A 16,269-nucleotide genomic window follows, 5' to 3' on the forward strand; every position below is an offset into this window, starting at 1 on the left:
TCACCCTAGACCAGGTTTAGATAGGCAGGTTGTGTTGGCTTTTTATAAACTATATGCTGGCATGAGTAATTCTAATTTTTTTTCTCCCTTCTTATTTTTCAGGTGTTTTGGGGAGTTTTAAGCAACTTTGCAACAAGGTTTCACAAACTCTTGGCTGTATCCTTTAATCATGACTGCATTTCAAACAGGCTGAGAGGAGTCTGAGAAGGTACCATACTTGCCTTTTCTAATAGACAATACATTGTATATTTGTGTTGTGTTCAGCATCTGTGCTTTCATTTCTGTTGACTGCATTTTAGGAACAGTGTGGACTGTTAGTAATGATTTTATTTTTGCTTTGGGCACGTACAATGTCTAAAAATCTATGAAGTCAGTTCCTATAATTAAACAGCCTTAACCAAAGAGGGCTGATTTGTGCTCACATTTTTTTCTTAGATAAACGTAGTGAGGTCAAACTTCATTATTTAACGACAGTTCTTTTGAAGCCTTAAATTTTCTTCTGCTGTTTTACTTAGAAGCACTGGAAATACCTAAGCAACTAGCTAAATATATGTTTTATGCACTTTGAGGGTGGATGTTTGTTTGTTTGTCCTCTCAGAGGGTTTAAAACAAATGGGAAGAAGAATGCAGATCTTTGTGATGATTGGGATGGATTTGTGCTTCCAACTGAGATTCTCACAGGTCTTTTTTTTTTTTTTTTCCTGACTTCTAAGAAGGGGGAGGCTTGTCTCAGTATACAATATTGGGGTCGCATAGTTTCTTGTTGCATTTAAATAGCCAGTGTACCCAGAAGGCTGAAGATCTATTCCTGCTTTATGACCTGTTGTATCCCCGGGGCAAGGGCAGCGCTGAGCCGAGCAGGGGGGGTCATGGCCACAACCCAGGTTCTGAGCAGCCCTTGCAGGTTCCTAAAACCTGCCTGCAGGAACATTTTGCTCAGCAATATCTGGAACATCGTAGAAGTCTGGAAGAAGGGGGGAACCTCTAGGATTTTGCTTCACCAGGTGCTAGGAGGAAGCAACATTAGCCTTTTTGACTGGGGGGGGGGGGGGGGTTGGTGGCAGATTCTGTGGCCCTGAAGTTAGGCTAAACAATTGGGGAGGTCAAAGGACAGCTGAGTGCGGTCAATGAGACACCCTGGGGTGTATTTTGTTACTTAGTAAAAGGAGCAGCATCCTAAAACCCTAAAGGATTCTCTTGAAAATCTGTGTTGTGAAAAGGTTTTATGAGTCTGATGGCAAAAAGTGCTGATTTAGCTAAGGAATGCTTGCTTTTGTCTAAATGAAAGGCTAATCCTTACCAAATGTTGGCAGCTATTATAGTGCAGTCAATGCAGGGCTGAAAGGACAGTTAGAGTAGAAGTGTACTTTGGGATCCCAAATGTTTATCATTTTAATGGTTCTGTAACTGAAAAGATTTCTGAACTTTCACCTTAGATCCTAAAATTTGTACCATGAGCAAAATACTAGAAAAAGTAAAAACCTTCACTTACAAATCAAAATACTTTGTTTTTTAGGGAGCTGTGCCTGCCTGGTTACTCTGTATCCCCTGACAAATTCGCTTTAGATTATCAGGATGCTTCCTAGTTTAAACTATAACTTCTTTTAATCTGCTGAGATTTATTCGTTGGTTGGAAAAAAAGTGGTTTTTTTTTTCTCGTCTTGAGCAGTTTTTGCTGTTCTTGTTTCAATGCTCACAAACCAAAAAATATTAAAGAATAGTTTTTGAGTAATGAATTCCTGTAATTTGTTTAGCATTATCTTTCTTTAAGGCAACAGCTTATTAACACTTAACATTTGCCATAGAAACAGATAAGAAATCAATGTCAGAGCCAAGACCTTGTAAATAACCCGAAAGGAAATGTAATAATGGCTGTCTTCACCAGAGGGGTGGTGGGGGAAGGACTGGGCATGTGGCAGAAAAGGTTCAGTGCTTTTTGTTTTCCTTTGGAAGGGGGGGGTTGCTGCAAGATACAACCCGAGGCCTCCAACTCCTTGGCCCTACTGTCTTACACAAACACTCATGGTAGAGTTAGAAGAAAAAGATACTCAGAAGCCAGCAGTGGTGGCATTTGTATAGTGACTGGTGTTTCACAGTCTTTAAAAGAACACTGTAAGAAAGTTGAAACAGAATAAATTGCATGATTTTCAAGAGGAAAAAAATGAGCAAGGGTGCTGATAAGTAAACTTTTTTTTTTTACATAAACATGCTTGCAAATATAGCTCTTCAAAGAGCTTAATTTTTAAACTCTTTAAAAGTACTCTATACAGATGCTTAGCATTGATTTATGTCAAGGTTAAGGCACCTTTAAACAAATGAAATCAGGAATGGATAAGCCTCCTAAAATACAAATCACCTATTAAACACGGGAGATGTTTGTATAGCATTCAGGTTGGTACGAAACTGACACATGTCTTGAAAATCTCCTGATAAGCCCTTCTAAACTCATCAGGAAATGATTGCATGTGTGTTTAAGGGGTACACAAAAGAGTGGCCAGATAGGGTGGAGATGGAAGGTCAGGCCTTAACTTTGACTTTCTAGACTTCAGCTTCATACTTTTTGCAATAAGGCAATAACAAATGAAGAAAGGATTAATGGGATGTATTTATCAGTGAGATTGGCTTTTGCTGTAGGAACTCAATGAGATATCTGATTGAGTCTGTTTTCAGCTTTGTCCCTGTAAACAATGAACATCACATGTTAGAAATATATCTATATGGTATTAAGTGCTATATAAAATAAACTGCTTAATATAACTGCTTAGAGAAATACATATTTTAACTATAATGCTTGATTTTGTTTGTAACACTAGAATTTAATTACTCAAAGTATGTAAAATGGAAGTGTATGGATTATTAAGATTTTTTTTCTCATCAACTGGAGAAAATTGTTCTGTATCTATAAAGTGTTTATTTATCAGGTGTGGTTTTTTCAAGTGGGTCTTAGCCCACAGTGAGAATTTTGTGCATAGTATTTATATTCCACTGTGGCAGCAGTTGCAGAAAAAAATTATGAGCACTAATTTCCTGAGTGCCATTATTTACTGGTATTTTTATAAGCATGCCTTTAAAAATGTGTACAACCTGTGAATTTTCTGTGTTATTGACTCACTAAACCACAACAGCTGCTTCAGGAATTAAGATTGCCTCTGCCAGCATGTTTATGTTGTAGGTAAATTAAGCCCAGCCTGTAAACATCATTAAGACTTTTCCTTTTGGGAAAAAAAACCAACAACAACAAAAACAAACAATCCCCCCCCCAAAAACAAAACAACAAAACAAGCAGAGAAGCACATCTCATGTCTCCAACTAATAATGTAGTTTATAATCTATTTTTCTTCTTTCAAGATATACAGACCTCATACACAGTTTATTGTCACGAGTGATTACTTGTATCACAGAACAAATACAAGCATTAGAAATAAGAAATTGTTTTTTTTCTCCTGCTAAGTGTTAATAGTATGTTCTTTTGAACTTCTTCATTTCTCTTTTAAGAAAAGATAAAGATTTTTCTTTGCCAAACCTAAATGTAATTGTAAAAAATGCCATTTGTGGACATTTATCCCACAAATACCTATTTGGATTCCTAAGTATCTAGAACAGGTAGCTTAAATGTTGAAGCTCTTCTTTTTAGATATATCCCTGGATGTGTAATTAATGTTTTGTTCTGTCTGCTTTCTGTTTGTTGCAAATTTTGTTTTTACTGAAATAAGGATGTTGCAGAAGGCCCAGTAGTGGTGTGCATCTTTGATCTCAAACTGTGGTTACCTCAAACAGTGGTAATTTCAGAGATTCTGGGCAGAGCTTTGTTTATTTTACAGAAGAATTTGTGGTATTCTGGGGAGGGGAGAAAGTAGAGTCAGCTTTGACACATGACAAACACATGTTCCGTAAAAGGCAAAGGAAGGACTCTACAAAGGTCTCTGCACTTTGAAGTTCATTTCCACTAACATTCAATACAATAAATGTATTGGTTTTTAAAAACAGAAATTCTATGAGCAGTTTAGACACTGTTTCCCAGCAGCAGAGAAATTGCAAGAAGTGCACGAAAAAATTAAACTTGACACTATTTGTAGGTTTAAGGTGATTGTTGTGGTTTTGGCCTATGCAGATTTTTCTTGTCTGTTCAGTGCCTTGTTTTTTGCACAGAAATGGCCATGAGAGCAGCTGGCTTTGCTGTTTTTTTTTTTTTGTTTCTGCATCACAGTCTCAAAGTGACTGCAGAAGAATAATGTTAGATATGCCTCTCAATTTAGAGACTCCATGGGAGCTTCAGATAAGAAAATACTTGTTTGTTCTTTCTAAAACACTCCAAGTTCAGATAAACAGAAATGTGATCATTCAGACCTATTTGAAAATGGTATTTTCAGAAGAACTGCACAGGAATGTGCTCTGAGTAGACTTTATAAACATTTTAACAAAACCTCTCCACAAAAGAAAGGGGACTTATTTCCACCTTTGGTGGCTCCATTTTTAGAGATGATTGTTTCCAAGCTTTGTAAAACCAAGAACTCTCTTTCAGACCTTAATTGCTTTTAGATAGGTCTTTAGGGAAGAACACAGTCATATCTTGGAGAAGGTAAGGAACCAGCAACCCACCCAACCTTCTTCTATACAAATGTGTTAGTGAAGGCAGGTTTGATTATTTAAGACTTTCTTTGTTACTCCTTGATTTAATTTTGCTTTTTATTCTAGAAATCCATATTAGGGATTTGTTTAATCATCTTCCTGCAGAGGGAAAGGAACAAAACTTGATGGATCTTTTGGCAGGATTTTGCATTTCACAGATGGAGGAGATGTTGGAAATGCTGCATGTGAGGCTTTTGGGTGCGGGGTGTTCTCCTTTGTACAGTGTCACAGACATGCTCTGGCTGCAGAGACCATCTCTTTTTTGAGGTGGAAACCCTGAAATTACTTCCAGGATGCATGTTTGAATTACTTCCAGGATGCATGTTTGAAGAACTGCCATGCTACCTCTCCTGCTCTTTCAGACTCAGGGGGGAAAAAAAAAAATGCTAATAGCAAAAGAAATGTTGAAGTTTCCGAAGTCCTTCTCCAGTGTGTTTTTAGTCTGTTACAGCTGTCATAAACCAGAACATGAACCAGATAAGACGAATACTGTGGAAAAAGAAAATAGTGAGTGAATTTTCCTGAAGAATTGGCTCATCTCTGTTTGGAAAGTTTGTGCTCAGAAAAACATTTCAGTTCAGTAAGCAGCAAAAAGCTACGTGTTGTTACAGTTATTTAAATAGCTATTATATTAACCACTTAGTTACTACATTTGTTTTACCTACTGTGTTATTAACACTAGTAACTGAAAGGATTCAAACGTAGCTTGCTTGACTGTGCTAACCCACTAAACTGTTAGGAGAATAAATTGTAATTCACATCTGCAATCAACTGCAAAACCAAACTACACAGCATACATATGGCTTGATTCTAGAGCTGGGATTAAGCACCAATACTGATTTGATTGTCTTGCAGTGGCATGAGTGAGGTGGTTAACAGTTGTATTGATTTAGGGCCGAGAACATAAATGGGGAAAGCTATGTATGAGCATGTTTGCTTTAATGAAGGAGGCTGAAATTTTCAGAAGTGCTCCTTAGAGATTTATTTGTGCTGCCTCTGCAATGAGTGTGTGAGCATTGGAGTGTGAGGACATACTCCTTTTAAAATAGTAGTCTTTTAACATTAGCAAAACTTAAAAATTAAACTATAGGTTTCTATAGGGATTAACTTTTTTTTTGTTGTTATTGTTTGTTGGTTGGTTTTTTTTACCAGAAGGTTTTTCTCTTAAAAGAGAAAATGTACTTCTCTTGAAGATGCTTTGTTCCATTCCCCATGTACACTGTGAAAGATCCCAGTAGCATAAAAGAATTTGCTCCATCTTCTACAAATTAAATTTAAACCCCTAGAAAACCTCCACAATAACAAATTTCATAACATTGTTTAAAAGGGCATTGCAGTCAAAATAGGGTAAATCAACGTATTTAACTCGTGAAAGCTTCTATATCATGAAGGACATAAGCCTGTTCAGATAAGGTTTGTACTGCATTGTAATCTTCTCATTTGTGGTTATACACTACTGAGCATTTATTTTTTTATTACTGGCAACTGAATTTTTATTAACTCTTCTACTCTTTTATAGGCTTTATGGTCAAATTTGTGGTCATCTGACTTTCTGTCATTGTCCACAATTCTGTATCATTGACCTTTATGGGCAACACCAGGGAGTGCAATGGGAGAAGCCTGAAAAGTGTGTATATATATATGCATATATATACACATATATTTTATATATATACATAAATAAATATGTATGTATAAATATATATACATATATTTAATATTATAAATACAAAAATTGTGGTTTATAATTAAGTTCCTTTTTGCAGAGTAGGAAAGCAGAGGAGGAATAATTAGGGAAATGGTATATTTTTAAAAGCTTGGTGGGGAGGGGAGGGTTGTGTGAACAGATACAGTTTTTTACACTTTCATAAAAGAGATGGTACAAGTGCAAGTGGTTACAGAACATATTTGTGCCTGTTTGCATCTGAGCATTTGCCTGCATAAGACAGTACTCATGAAGATGAGCTGTGCATTTATTACTGTTGTCAAAAGACATTCCTTGATTCCAAGTACCCTGCCAAATGGTATCAGCTACTGTTTTGCTCCACGAGTGTTCAAGTCTTTTTATGGTACTTTTTAATGTAGTTTTCCGCGTTCAGGTAGGCATATGTTGCCTTAAATGCTTCTAGCATAGCAAAATTTATTCACAGAAACTGGTCCTCTATAACTTTTGCATACTGTGTAGTCACTGTAGGTGAGTTAATGTCAATCAAGTAGTGAGGTCATATTTTTTTCTTTCATCTGCTTGTTGCCTTTCACTGAGGAAATGGCATGAATGCTTAATCCTTAAATTATCTCAGTCCTCACTAAAGGAATGGTTCAGCATTCCCAGTGCAATGACTGCGGCAGTTTTCCGTTTGCTGTGCTGTAAAAGTTCAGCCTACCTGGGATGCGATATTTTTTATCAATGGGAGCCATAACCTGGAGAAAAGTAAAGCCAGTGCAAGGTCTGTACAGTTCATGTCACAAAGTTTCTTGCAAAATTACTTCCAGCTCCAGTTTGGAGACATTAACTGATTGTTTTCAGCCTTAGATATTTTATGTTTATGATTCTAATTACATAGACTTTACCATTAAATGGTATTGTAAAACTTTAGACTTGCAAAAGATTGCATCTGAAGATTCTAGGACAGTTTCATCTGAACATCTGAAAGATGAAGAAAAATGCAGGATGATAGGCAATTAAACACAAATGCTGAACTCCCAACTTAAAATTACTGAACTACAGTTTTGTCAATCTTTACTTCAGCTTAACTTGCACTGACTTCTGTACCATTGCCCCTTGCAATGTATTCTATGTCTGATTGCAGTTATAAGTCATCTTTATGTGTACAGCTCAGTAAATAATACTGTTAAAATGAACTAAGTAGACATAGCAGATTTTAAGTAAAAGAGGTGAACTTGAGCTTCAGCTTCTGTGTCTCGGTGGTTTTCATTTTTTAGCCTCAGTTTTACATTGCTGCTGTTTTATATCGTGAAGCTGAACACTCCCACAACACTGAATTTCAAAAATGCAATTCAGTTTTTTCAGTATTTGGGGTGGTTTGAAGTTGACAGCTTCATGCATACAGGTTCAATTTACTAGCACTATCCTGAATTCAGGATGACTTTTACCTTTAGTATGTTTATTGTTTTGTGAATTGTGCCTGACAACCCTGGGGATAACATTGGGGTGGAAGGGATGGAGCAGTAAGGGCACAGAAGCCTCCATATTACCACCACTTATGATTTGCCTTCTGTTTCCTATTGTGGGGGAACAGCTACCCTGTTCCACCATCCTGCGTTTTTCTCTGTTGTGTATCCATTTGTCTGTCCAAGGAATTGTCCAAATCCAAGTTAATCTGTTCTACTACTCCAAGTACAGATACTATTAACTGAGCAATAAGAGGAAGAACCTTGTCAGGAAAAAATGGGTGGTCTTGCTCTTTCTCATTCCTCTTACACAATAATGGCAACATCAGACTGAAAGACTAGATTCTAAATGGTATTGAATGCTATCAATATTTTCTTCAAATAAAAAACAAAAGTAAAAATGAAAGGAAATTCCAATGTAAACAGCATGCAATACCAACTAATAATTAATTTTTCCTGAAAGATTTTGTGAATTCATTATTTATCTATCACTTGCTACATTGTAAGCTCTTTTACAGTTGGGTTTTAATATCTCTAACCAAGGCAAAAGCAGGGTGAACATATCAGGATCTTGAAAGGACTGTGGCAGAAAAAAAGGGATCTTGCACAGGTTATGAGATAAGAGGTCTGTTAATGAGACTACTCTGCCTTGCACTCTTGTATTGACTCCCACACAAGTCCTTTGCCACTGAATGCTACAACTAGTGCTGGCTGTATATTTTTGTCTTAGAAGTCTACACTTTTAGTTAGGGTATATATTTGTTAGTGTCATTATTATCCGTCATCCTTTCTGCTAAATACATGTCCAAGATACATCCTAATGATGCTCTAATGGGAAAAAATTACTGCTCCCAGAACATCAATAAGAGTGATGTAAATAATTGAAAATGCTAGCTGTACCTGAAACAACCAGTTCCCAAACAATTCTACAGCATGAATAGATGCCTGGTCTCTCTTTGACTGAGATAACCCTCTGAGATACAGAAGCTGTGCTGGGCCTGGCAATGCCTTTGTGAAGGAACTTGCTTTCTTTCCCTTTGAAGAGAAACTTTCCTGTGAGGTTAGGCCAGATCAGAAGCCAGATTATGTGTTTTGGAGAACACATCATTAGGTTAAACACAAAGTAAGGGCTTGATAGAGCTGACTTAATGGAGGGTGTTTGCATCAGATTCATCATTCGCTATCAGGTAATTGTGAAATTGCTTTACGCCATAACAACACCACTCACCCCCTCCCTCATCCTCCAGTTCAGTTCCTCTCCTTTAAAGTCTCTGGGGTCATGACCCACCTGGAGGCCAAATATGTGGTATCTGGTGTACTGAATGATCTGATAATATTTTTACTAGCAGAGCCTTCAACTCAGTGTGCAGTTTTCCTCCAAAGAGCTGTTGGGCAACAATCCACTTTGCAGAGGTTACTTTTTTTTCTGGTACGTGAAGGACCATAGTCACCTATTTTTCTAATTAAAAGTGAGTAGTGTTCACTGTATTTACATACTGCACACTTCAAGGCTTCTGGAGTTGTAAAGAAGCTGGGGTCTGGTTCTTCTTGAACATCCAGTGTCATGTTTCTGCACAGATCTTTTGAAACCTGGATGACAGCATAGGACAAGATTATCTGATTGAACTGACAAGACTTTCTTGTAAGTTCAGCTGGAGTTGGAAGAATCATCAGAATTTCCCTGGGTCCTTCACCGCACAGTTAAGTGATGTGGTGCTAAAATCAATCATCTTTGAAAATTTAGATTACTTCCATTTCTGTCTGCTCTGATGGAAGCTCACAGCAATTGTAGTTTTATTTTCTGTAAACGATGCCCATATTTACTTTTTAAATAAAAACGATAGCATTAATACTTCTTCATGTGTGAGGTTAGTGGAATTTGATGATTTTCTTCTTCATGTCTCTTTGTAAGGACTTGGATAGAGATGTGAGGGCTGCTCCCAGCTCTATTGTTAGGGCAGCTTTCAAACTGTGTTGCGAGCCAATGCCAGGGGGGCTACCGGCAGTCAGGACCATTTCGCACACTCTGGCAAATCTCACAGTTAATCTTCCAGTTCAGTGATGGGCCACTGCAAAGAAGACTTGAAGTACACTTAGGAAATCTGCTTGGAAGAAAGAAACACAGCAACAATGGACATGTCTTGGGTAGGAATCATAAGGCCTTCATCTCTGGATCTTTGCAGAGAAGTGCCCTGAGAAGTGATAGAGCCTGGAGGTGCAGGTCATCCGAATGGTAGGAAATTCTCCTCTTATTTCATGTTTTGCTGCAGATTTCATTCTGGTATTATTCAATTTAAAATCTGTCTTCTAGTGTCTCTATAGTAATTTTTAAGGAATTATAGAATCACAGAATGGTTTGGGTTGGAAGGGATGGTCTATGTCTAACTGCCCTGGGTAGGCAGGGACTCCCAATAGACCAGGTTGCTCAAATTTCTGTCTGGTCTGGCCTTGAACACTTCCAGGGATGGGGCATCCACCACTTCCCTGGGCAACCTGTGCCAGTGTCTCACCACCCTCACACTAAAGAATTTCTTCCTAATGTCTGATCTAAATCTGTCCTCTTCCAGTTTAAAGCCATTACCCCTTGTTCTATTGCTACATGCAAGAACCCCTTGTAAGAAGACCCTCTCCATCTTTCCTGTAGCCCCTTCAGGCACTGGAAGGCCGCTATAAGGTCTCCCTGGAGTCTCCTCTTCTCCAGGCTGAACAACCCAAACTTTCTCAGTATGTCTTCGTAGCAGAGGTGCTTCAGCCCTCTGATCATCTTTGTGGTCCTCCTTTGGACTTGCTGCAACAGCTCCATGTCCTTCGTGTATGAGGGGCTCCAAAACTGGACACAGTACTCCAGGTGGGGTCTCATGAGTAGAGGGGAAGAATCACCTCCCTCAACCTGCTGGCCATGCTTCTTTTGATGCAGCGCAGGATACGGTTGGCTTCCTGGACTGTAAGTGCACAAGGACATGAAAATAAAAATTTTCTGTCTGAGCAGAGTTGCAAAGCTGGTGAGGGGAAGCCTGGAGAGTGGCTGTTGTCAAACTGATCTTTCTTGGTGGAAGGCGGGCAGGGAGGGAGGAGAACATAAAGCAGCAAATCTTACTATATTCTATATTAGTGTATATATATAGTGTATATATATATATATACTTATACACTATATGTTGTGTGTAATGCACATATTAACATCCTGTAGAGTCCAATCCAAAACAGAGTTCAAAAGTTTGCTAAGAGAGGTAGGAAATTTATGAATTACACAGGTACCCAGCAGTGCAGGTAAAAGGAAGGGTGAGGGCTGGAATACTGTATTACAGATGTGCAAGTTGATCATTGCTGGGAATGTAACCAGCTTTGTGTTGAGCTAGCTGCAATTAGTGAGCATGTAGATCCAGAAAGAATTATTTACCCTCAAATAAAACCTCCTGCCCATTAGGAACCTCTCAGTGCACCCAAGCAGGCTCTGGCGTAGCTCAGTGCAGTAGGGCTGGATCCAGAACAGTGTCTGTGAGGGTGAACACTGATGTATCAGTGTTGACAGGAGAAAAACAAGCATCTGAGATCAGGGAGCAGCTCCTTGGTCAAGTCCAGCTCCATTTTCTCTCGGATACTCTGCCAGGTAGTTTCAACTGCACTCAGCCTGGGACCATCTTTCCCACATCCACCCAGTGACACTCCATCGGATGTGCAGAATTTTAGGTAAAATTTGCCTTAATTTCATTCTTAAAAGCAACAAGGTATTTTCTGTTTGTTTTATTTTTACCAAATGGCCTCATATAGGAACGTAGGATAGACGTGTTATTTGGATAACTTTTTTTTTAATAACGTGCATTCATTTAGTAGCATCAAATCCCTGGCTTTGGTCACATTTAAATGCAGATGTAGCAGGTACATGTCTTAGCAAAAAAAAAAAAAAAAAAAAAATCCCTTCAAATACTCCCAGTTTATTTTTCCTCCAGCCTCTTTGCTGCCTCCTCAACCCCCTTCCAGCCGGGAGCACATGGAGAGCACATCGCGCGGCTCCCGCCTCCGCTGAGCTGCTCCTCTGTACACTGGCAGGAGGCAAAACCAAAGCACTTCCTAAGGACACCAGGCCTTGGGGGGTAGATTCAAAGGCACAAAGAAAGGCTAAGGCAGTAATATCTTGAGTTGGTGCCTTGGCTTTTGCGCAGGCTGGGTCCGGATGGCACAACACTGACCTGCTTGCTGTCAGAGGGACTCTCCAGCTCCTCTCCCCTGCAGAGAAAGAGCGTCCTGCTCTCTCCTCTGCTGCTCCCTTGCACTCCAAATGAGGCCCAGCTGTCCTAATGGCCTCGGGCAGTGTTAGGAAATCAGCTGCCCGCTGCTGGCTCCCTGGCGCTGGGCTCCCGGGGCTCCCAGTTTCCCTTGCCACAGCTCAGCAGGATCCCCGGCATCTCTGCCCTCCGGTACCTCCGCCTGCCCCGTCTTGCACCCCTGACAAACCTTCCTCCTTCTCTGCTCCTGTGCCTCAGAGGCCAGTGCTCACACCAGTTGCAGCTCCTAAGCTTTCGTTTTCTTGGCGTTTCCAGTTGTAATCTTGTTTTCTCTTGGCAAGCTAGAAATATCCTACAGGTAAATCCATGACAGTCACCATACACAAGCAAGTCTCTTTGTGTAGATTCCAGGGAAACAAATTAAATAGGCTTGGCCTGCCAGGATTTTTGCTGTGTGCATGCAATATTTTACGAATAGTTTCCCTTAAAAATGAAAACAGTTGGCACAGATTGTGTCCAACCTACAGATTGCAGAAAATGTGGAGGATGAGCAGAGTTCAGCAGATAATGTCCTGTGGGAGTTACAGATTTTCTTATTATTAAATATTGGTTCATCTTTATTATGGTATTTTAACAAAAGTATTTTCATTTTAATACATTCCTGAAATTCTACCTTAACCACATTGTACCTGACATAACATTTCACAGCACAGAAATTAAATTTTATTGTATGCAATTTAACAATATGATAGTTTGTCATTATTTCACTGACATGTAGGAAAGTATCATCGCTGATTTCAGTAACACCAGGATTTCAGTCACTTGGCTGTTTTTCATCAATTCTTTGTTCAAAGGCATGTGATAGAATTTAGTGTACTGCAACCTTAAACATGCTTCATTGTGACCTTTTCCCTATCTCACTTTGTAGTTGTGCATTTGTACACCCCCTGCCATTCCAAGTCTAATGAAAACTCAGAGAATTAAAAAGATGATCTACTTCTCTTCAGTATCTTATTGCTGAAATGCCTGAATGTGTCATGTTAATAAATTGTGTTTATCTCTGTAGTGTCTCTGGTTGGGGTAGGGAAATACTGTTGCTCCAAAATTTATTAAAAGCAGGTCTAAGTCAGATACGTGGAATTCTTTCCCAAAGTTCTATCAAGTCTTTAACTGAACGGGGGCCTGAGACCCTCTCGCGTGTTGGAGATGAGTAATTAGGTAAGCTTCATGCCTGTGTATTCTGGTAGTATAGTAATATTTAGCTCTTAGGTATTTGTCTGGACCAGTAGATCTCAAATGCTGCTGTTAAGTGGCCATCATGGTCATTGCTCTTTTGCAGGTGGCCCTGAGGACCTTGAGCCAACCCAGTGATAAAGCAGGAGAGGAATTGTAGGTTTTCTAAATGCCAATTTATCTCCTTGGCCAAGGTCTCTTCCTGGTCATGGGGCTAGGTGACATCTAGTGAAGGGAAGTACAAAGATCATGTTATAAGGTTTTGTACTTTTCTATCTATTGATTTTACTGTGGAAGAGTTACCTCTGTTGAAAAAAAATTCTCTGAAAATGCAGTCTTGTATCCAGAGTACTGGGAAACACTAGATTGCCATTTCTTTGGCATTAATGTCATATGGTGTAATGTTCCAGGAAAGCAGAAAATATCATGTTTCAGTGTGTTTCCCTCAGCTTATTGTAAAACTTCCATGGCCATCCAAAAAACTTAGATTTGAGAGCCTGTATCCTAATGGGGGAGGCACAAAAATAACAGGCCGTGGGCTGTATAATGTCACCCAAGGAGAAGCAATTGTCTTATTTGTGCTCTAATATTTAATGAGGTTCATAAATTCATCATTGTTACAAACACTGATGTTAATTGTCAAAGCAGATATTTAAATGATTGTTATCACTATAATGGTGTAAAGCATGGTTTAAAATAAAAATATTTCACAGCATTTGCTGTGTGTGTTTTAGATGTTGTTTATCTCTTTTTTAATTACTTCTTCTGTTGTAAGAGTGTAATTAGACAGTTTGAATTGTATGGATCAGACTCCATGTAAATCATAGTGTTACACTGAAGTTAAAAGGTGGAGACCTGAAAATACAGTGAACTGACCTGCCTAATTTTAGTTAATATTAGCAAGAGCAAAAATTCAAGTTACTGGATGTCTCTAGGTTTTATTTCTCTGCAAATGATGGGATACTGACAAGTAAAATTGTATTAATAGAGACAACTAGTGATTAAGTCAAACGTGATGTTTTAAGTTCTCTGTATTACGTACCCTTCTGTACTCTACTCTGAAGATCCTAAAAAATACAGCAATAATGACTTTATCTGTGCTTCATTAAATTATATGTGAGGCAGGTTCTTGAGGCTGTTGAGAGGCCATGTATGCAGAAGAAGGCACAAAGCAGTGTGTTGAAAATGTGCTAAAAGCTGTTACTGAAACAAGAGGACAGGGTCTACCAGATGGAGAGACAAATGAGAACATGCAGTACTGCTTAGAAGTGTTACTTTTGTAGCATACTTCCTTACTCGTTTTATGTCACTGTCATGGTGGACTTTAATAAGACCTTACTCTTAATATGTAAATGGTCTGCAGATGCGTTTTCCCACCCTCTTACCAAATGTTTTCTCTGTGTTTTTAGATCATGGGGAATTCATATGCAGGGCAACTAAAATCTGCCCGTTTTGAAGAAGCTCTTCATAATTCTATAGAAGCCTCTCTGAGATGTAGCAGTGTTGTCCCACGGCCGATCTTCTCGCAGCTGTACCTGGATCCTGACCAGCCCCCTTTCTTGCCGGAAGGTAACCATGAAAGTATGGCACATTTCAATTGTTGTTTTTCTGTGTGAGAAAAGGGTGGGATATGTTTCATTTAAAAAAAACCCAAAAAAACAACACACCAAAACCAAAACCAAACCAAAACAACAAACCAAAAAGCTGCACAACTGTTCCTTGTGGGGTGCAATATTTGAAACTTGGGCCTCCATAGAAGGAGTGAATGGCAATCTGGTTGTTTTAAAAGGAGAAAAGTGCAAGTACTGATGAACGGTTTATTTTATTTTTTTGTTCTTGCTCAGATGTGAAGCCAAAGGTAGAAGAGCTGGATAAGGAGTTAGTACATCGCTATTCACAAAATGGAAACCTGGACTTTTCTACCAACCAAACTGTTAATGACATGGAAGATGAAGAGGAAGATGAAGACATGTCGGATTCAAGTAGCCCACCGATTCCATATTCACAAAAACCTGCCCCAGAAGGGTCTTGCACTACTGATGGTTGGTGTCTATTCTTCTACTTATGTGATCCTAACAACTAATTCTCAGTATAAAGCATCACTTCTAGAGATAGAAACTCTTGAGCTAGGAAGTCTAGAAATACATTTTATAGTCAAAGCATTAAATCTGAGACAATACAGCATAAGAGGACTTTTTTTCAGGTCATAAAATGCAATGTCTTTGAAAGCAGGATCTAAGGGTTGATGAGGCACTTTATTTGTTTCTGAAAGGCCCTTATTTTCTTCGGTCATCATTGGTTTACTGTCCTCAAAGTTGCATAGGTCAGCATCAGTATGGCTGGATCTCTGTCCCTAAATTGTTCTCAAAAACATTGGCAAAGCTGGATTTAGTTACACCCATAGGCAGAAGGATGAGTCTAGAGAGAGAAAATGGAGAAGAGACTTGGTTTTCCAACTCCTGCCAAGGGAATAAGAGGGATGGTAGTGAAAGAAGCAACCCTTACCACCAGGTCCAAAACCATTCTTGACATTTTTTTCAGTATCTTCTTGAATTATGGGCTTCCTTGTGCAGAAGTAATAAGAAGTAGTCATTTGTAGAATGGTTTTGTACCTTATTACTAGTGACTGGTAATCCTTTGACATTTTTTGGGGTAATTTGTGGCAAATATTGTCTGTTTTGCCTTTACTCCTTCTAAGGTCAGCTTTTATAAGTGTGTTTACTCTCTGTAAGAATATGCCTCCAGTTCTGTGTAATACAAAGAACAGACAGGCTGGCTGTTATGGGAAGCTGGAGAATATGCTTGGGAGAATTTGTTATTCACACAGAATTTTGTTTGCCTCCTTTGGAGGCTTGTAAATTGGTAGGAGCTGAGGAAAAAGTGTAAAATTATGTATTCCTAGGAAGGTATTCTCAGTTGAGGACAAGTATCAGTAAAGGCTGTAAAGTCTCCTGTGCAGAACTGGAACAGTTCTGATCACTTCTGTTAAAGGAACATAAAATAAAGTGGGTGGGATGCAGAGGAGAACCAAGAGATAGTAAGAGGAGGG

The 16,269-nt window shown here is 38.9% G+C and overlaps 1 protein-coding gene across 7 annotated transcripts in view; it reads left to right on the forward strand.

Moving 5' to 3' along the window:
• Positions 1-16,269, forward strand: part of GREB1L (GREB1 like retinoic acid receptor coactivator) — a 144,006-nt gene that overhangs the window by 63,961 nt on the left and 63,776 nt on the right. For 5 of the 7 annotated variants that reach the window (XM_051609713.1, XM_051609714.1, XM_051609716.1 and 2 more), the window contains exons 2-4: positions 103-208; positions 14,630-14,801; positions 15,065-15,262. In XM_051609713.1, the coding sequence (XP_051465673.1) occupies positions 14,633-14,801; positions 15,065-15,262 (367 nt within the window). In that variant the 5' untranslated portion in view covers positions 103-208; positions 14,630-14,632. The remainder of the gene's footprint in view (positions 1-102; positions 209-14,629; positions 14,802-15,064; positions 15,263-16,269) is intronic. The other 2 variants (XM_051609719.1, XM_051609715.1) reach the window with 1 other exon arrangement.

The sequence above is a fragment of the Apus apus genome, chromosome 2, assembly GCF_020740795.1.
Source record: "Apus apus isolate bApuApu2 chromosome 2, bApuApu2.pri.cur, whole genome shotgun sequence".
NCBI lineage: Eukaryota > Metazoa > Chordata > Aves > Apodiformes > Apodidae > Apus > Apus apus.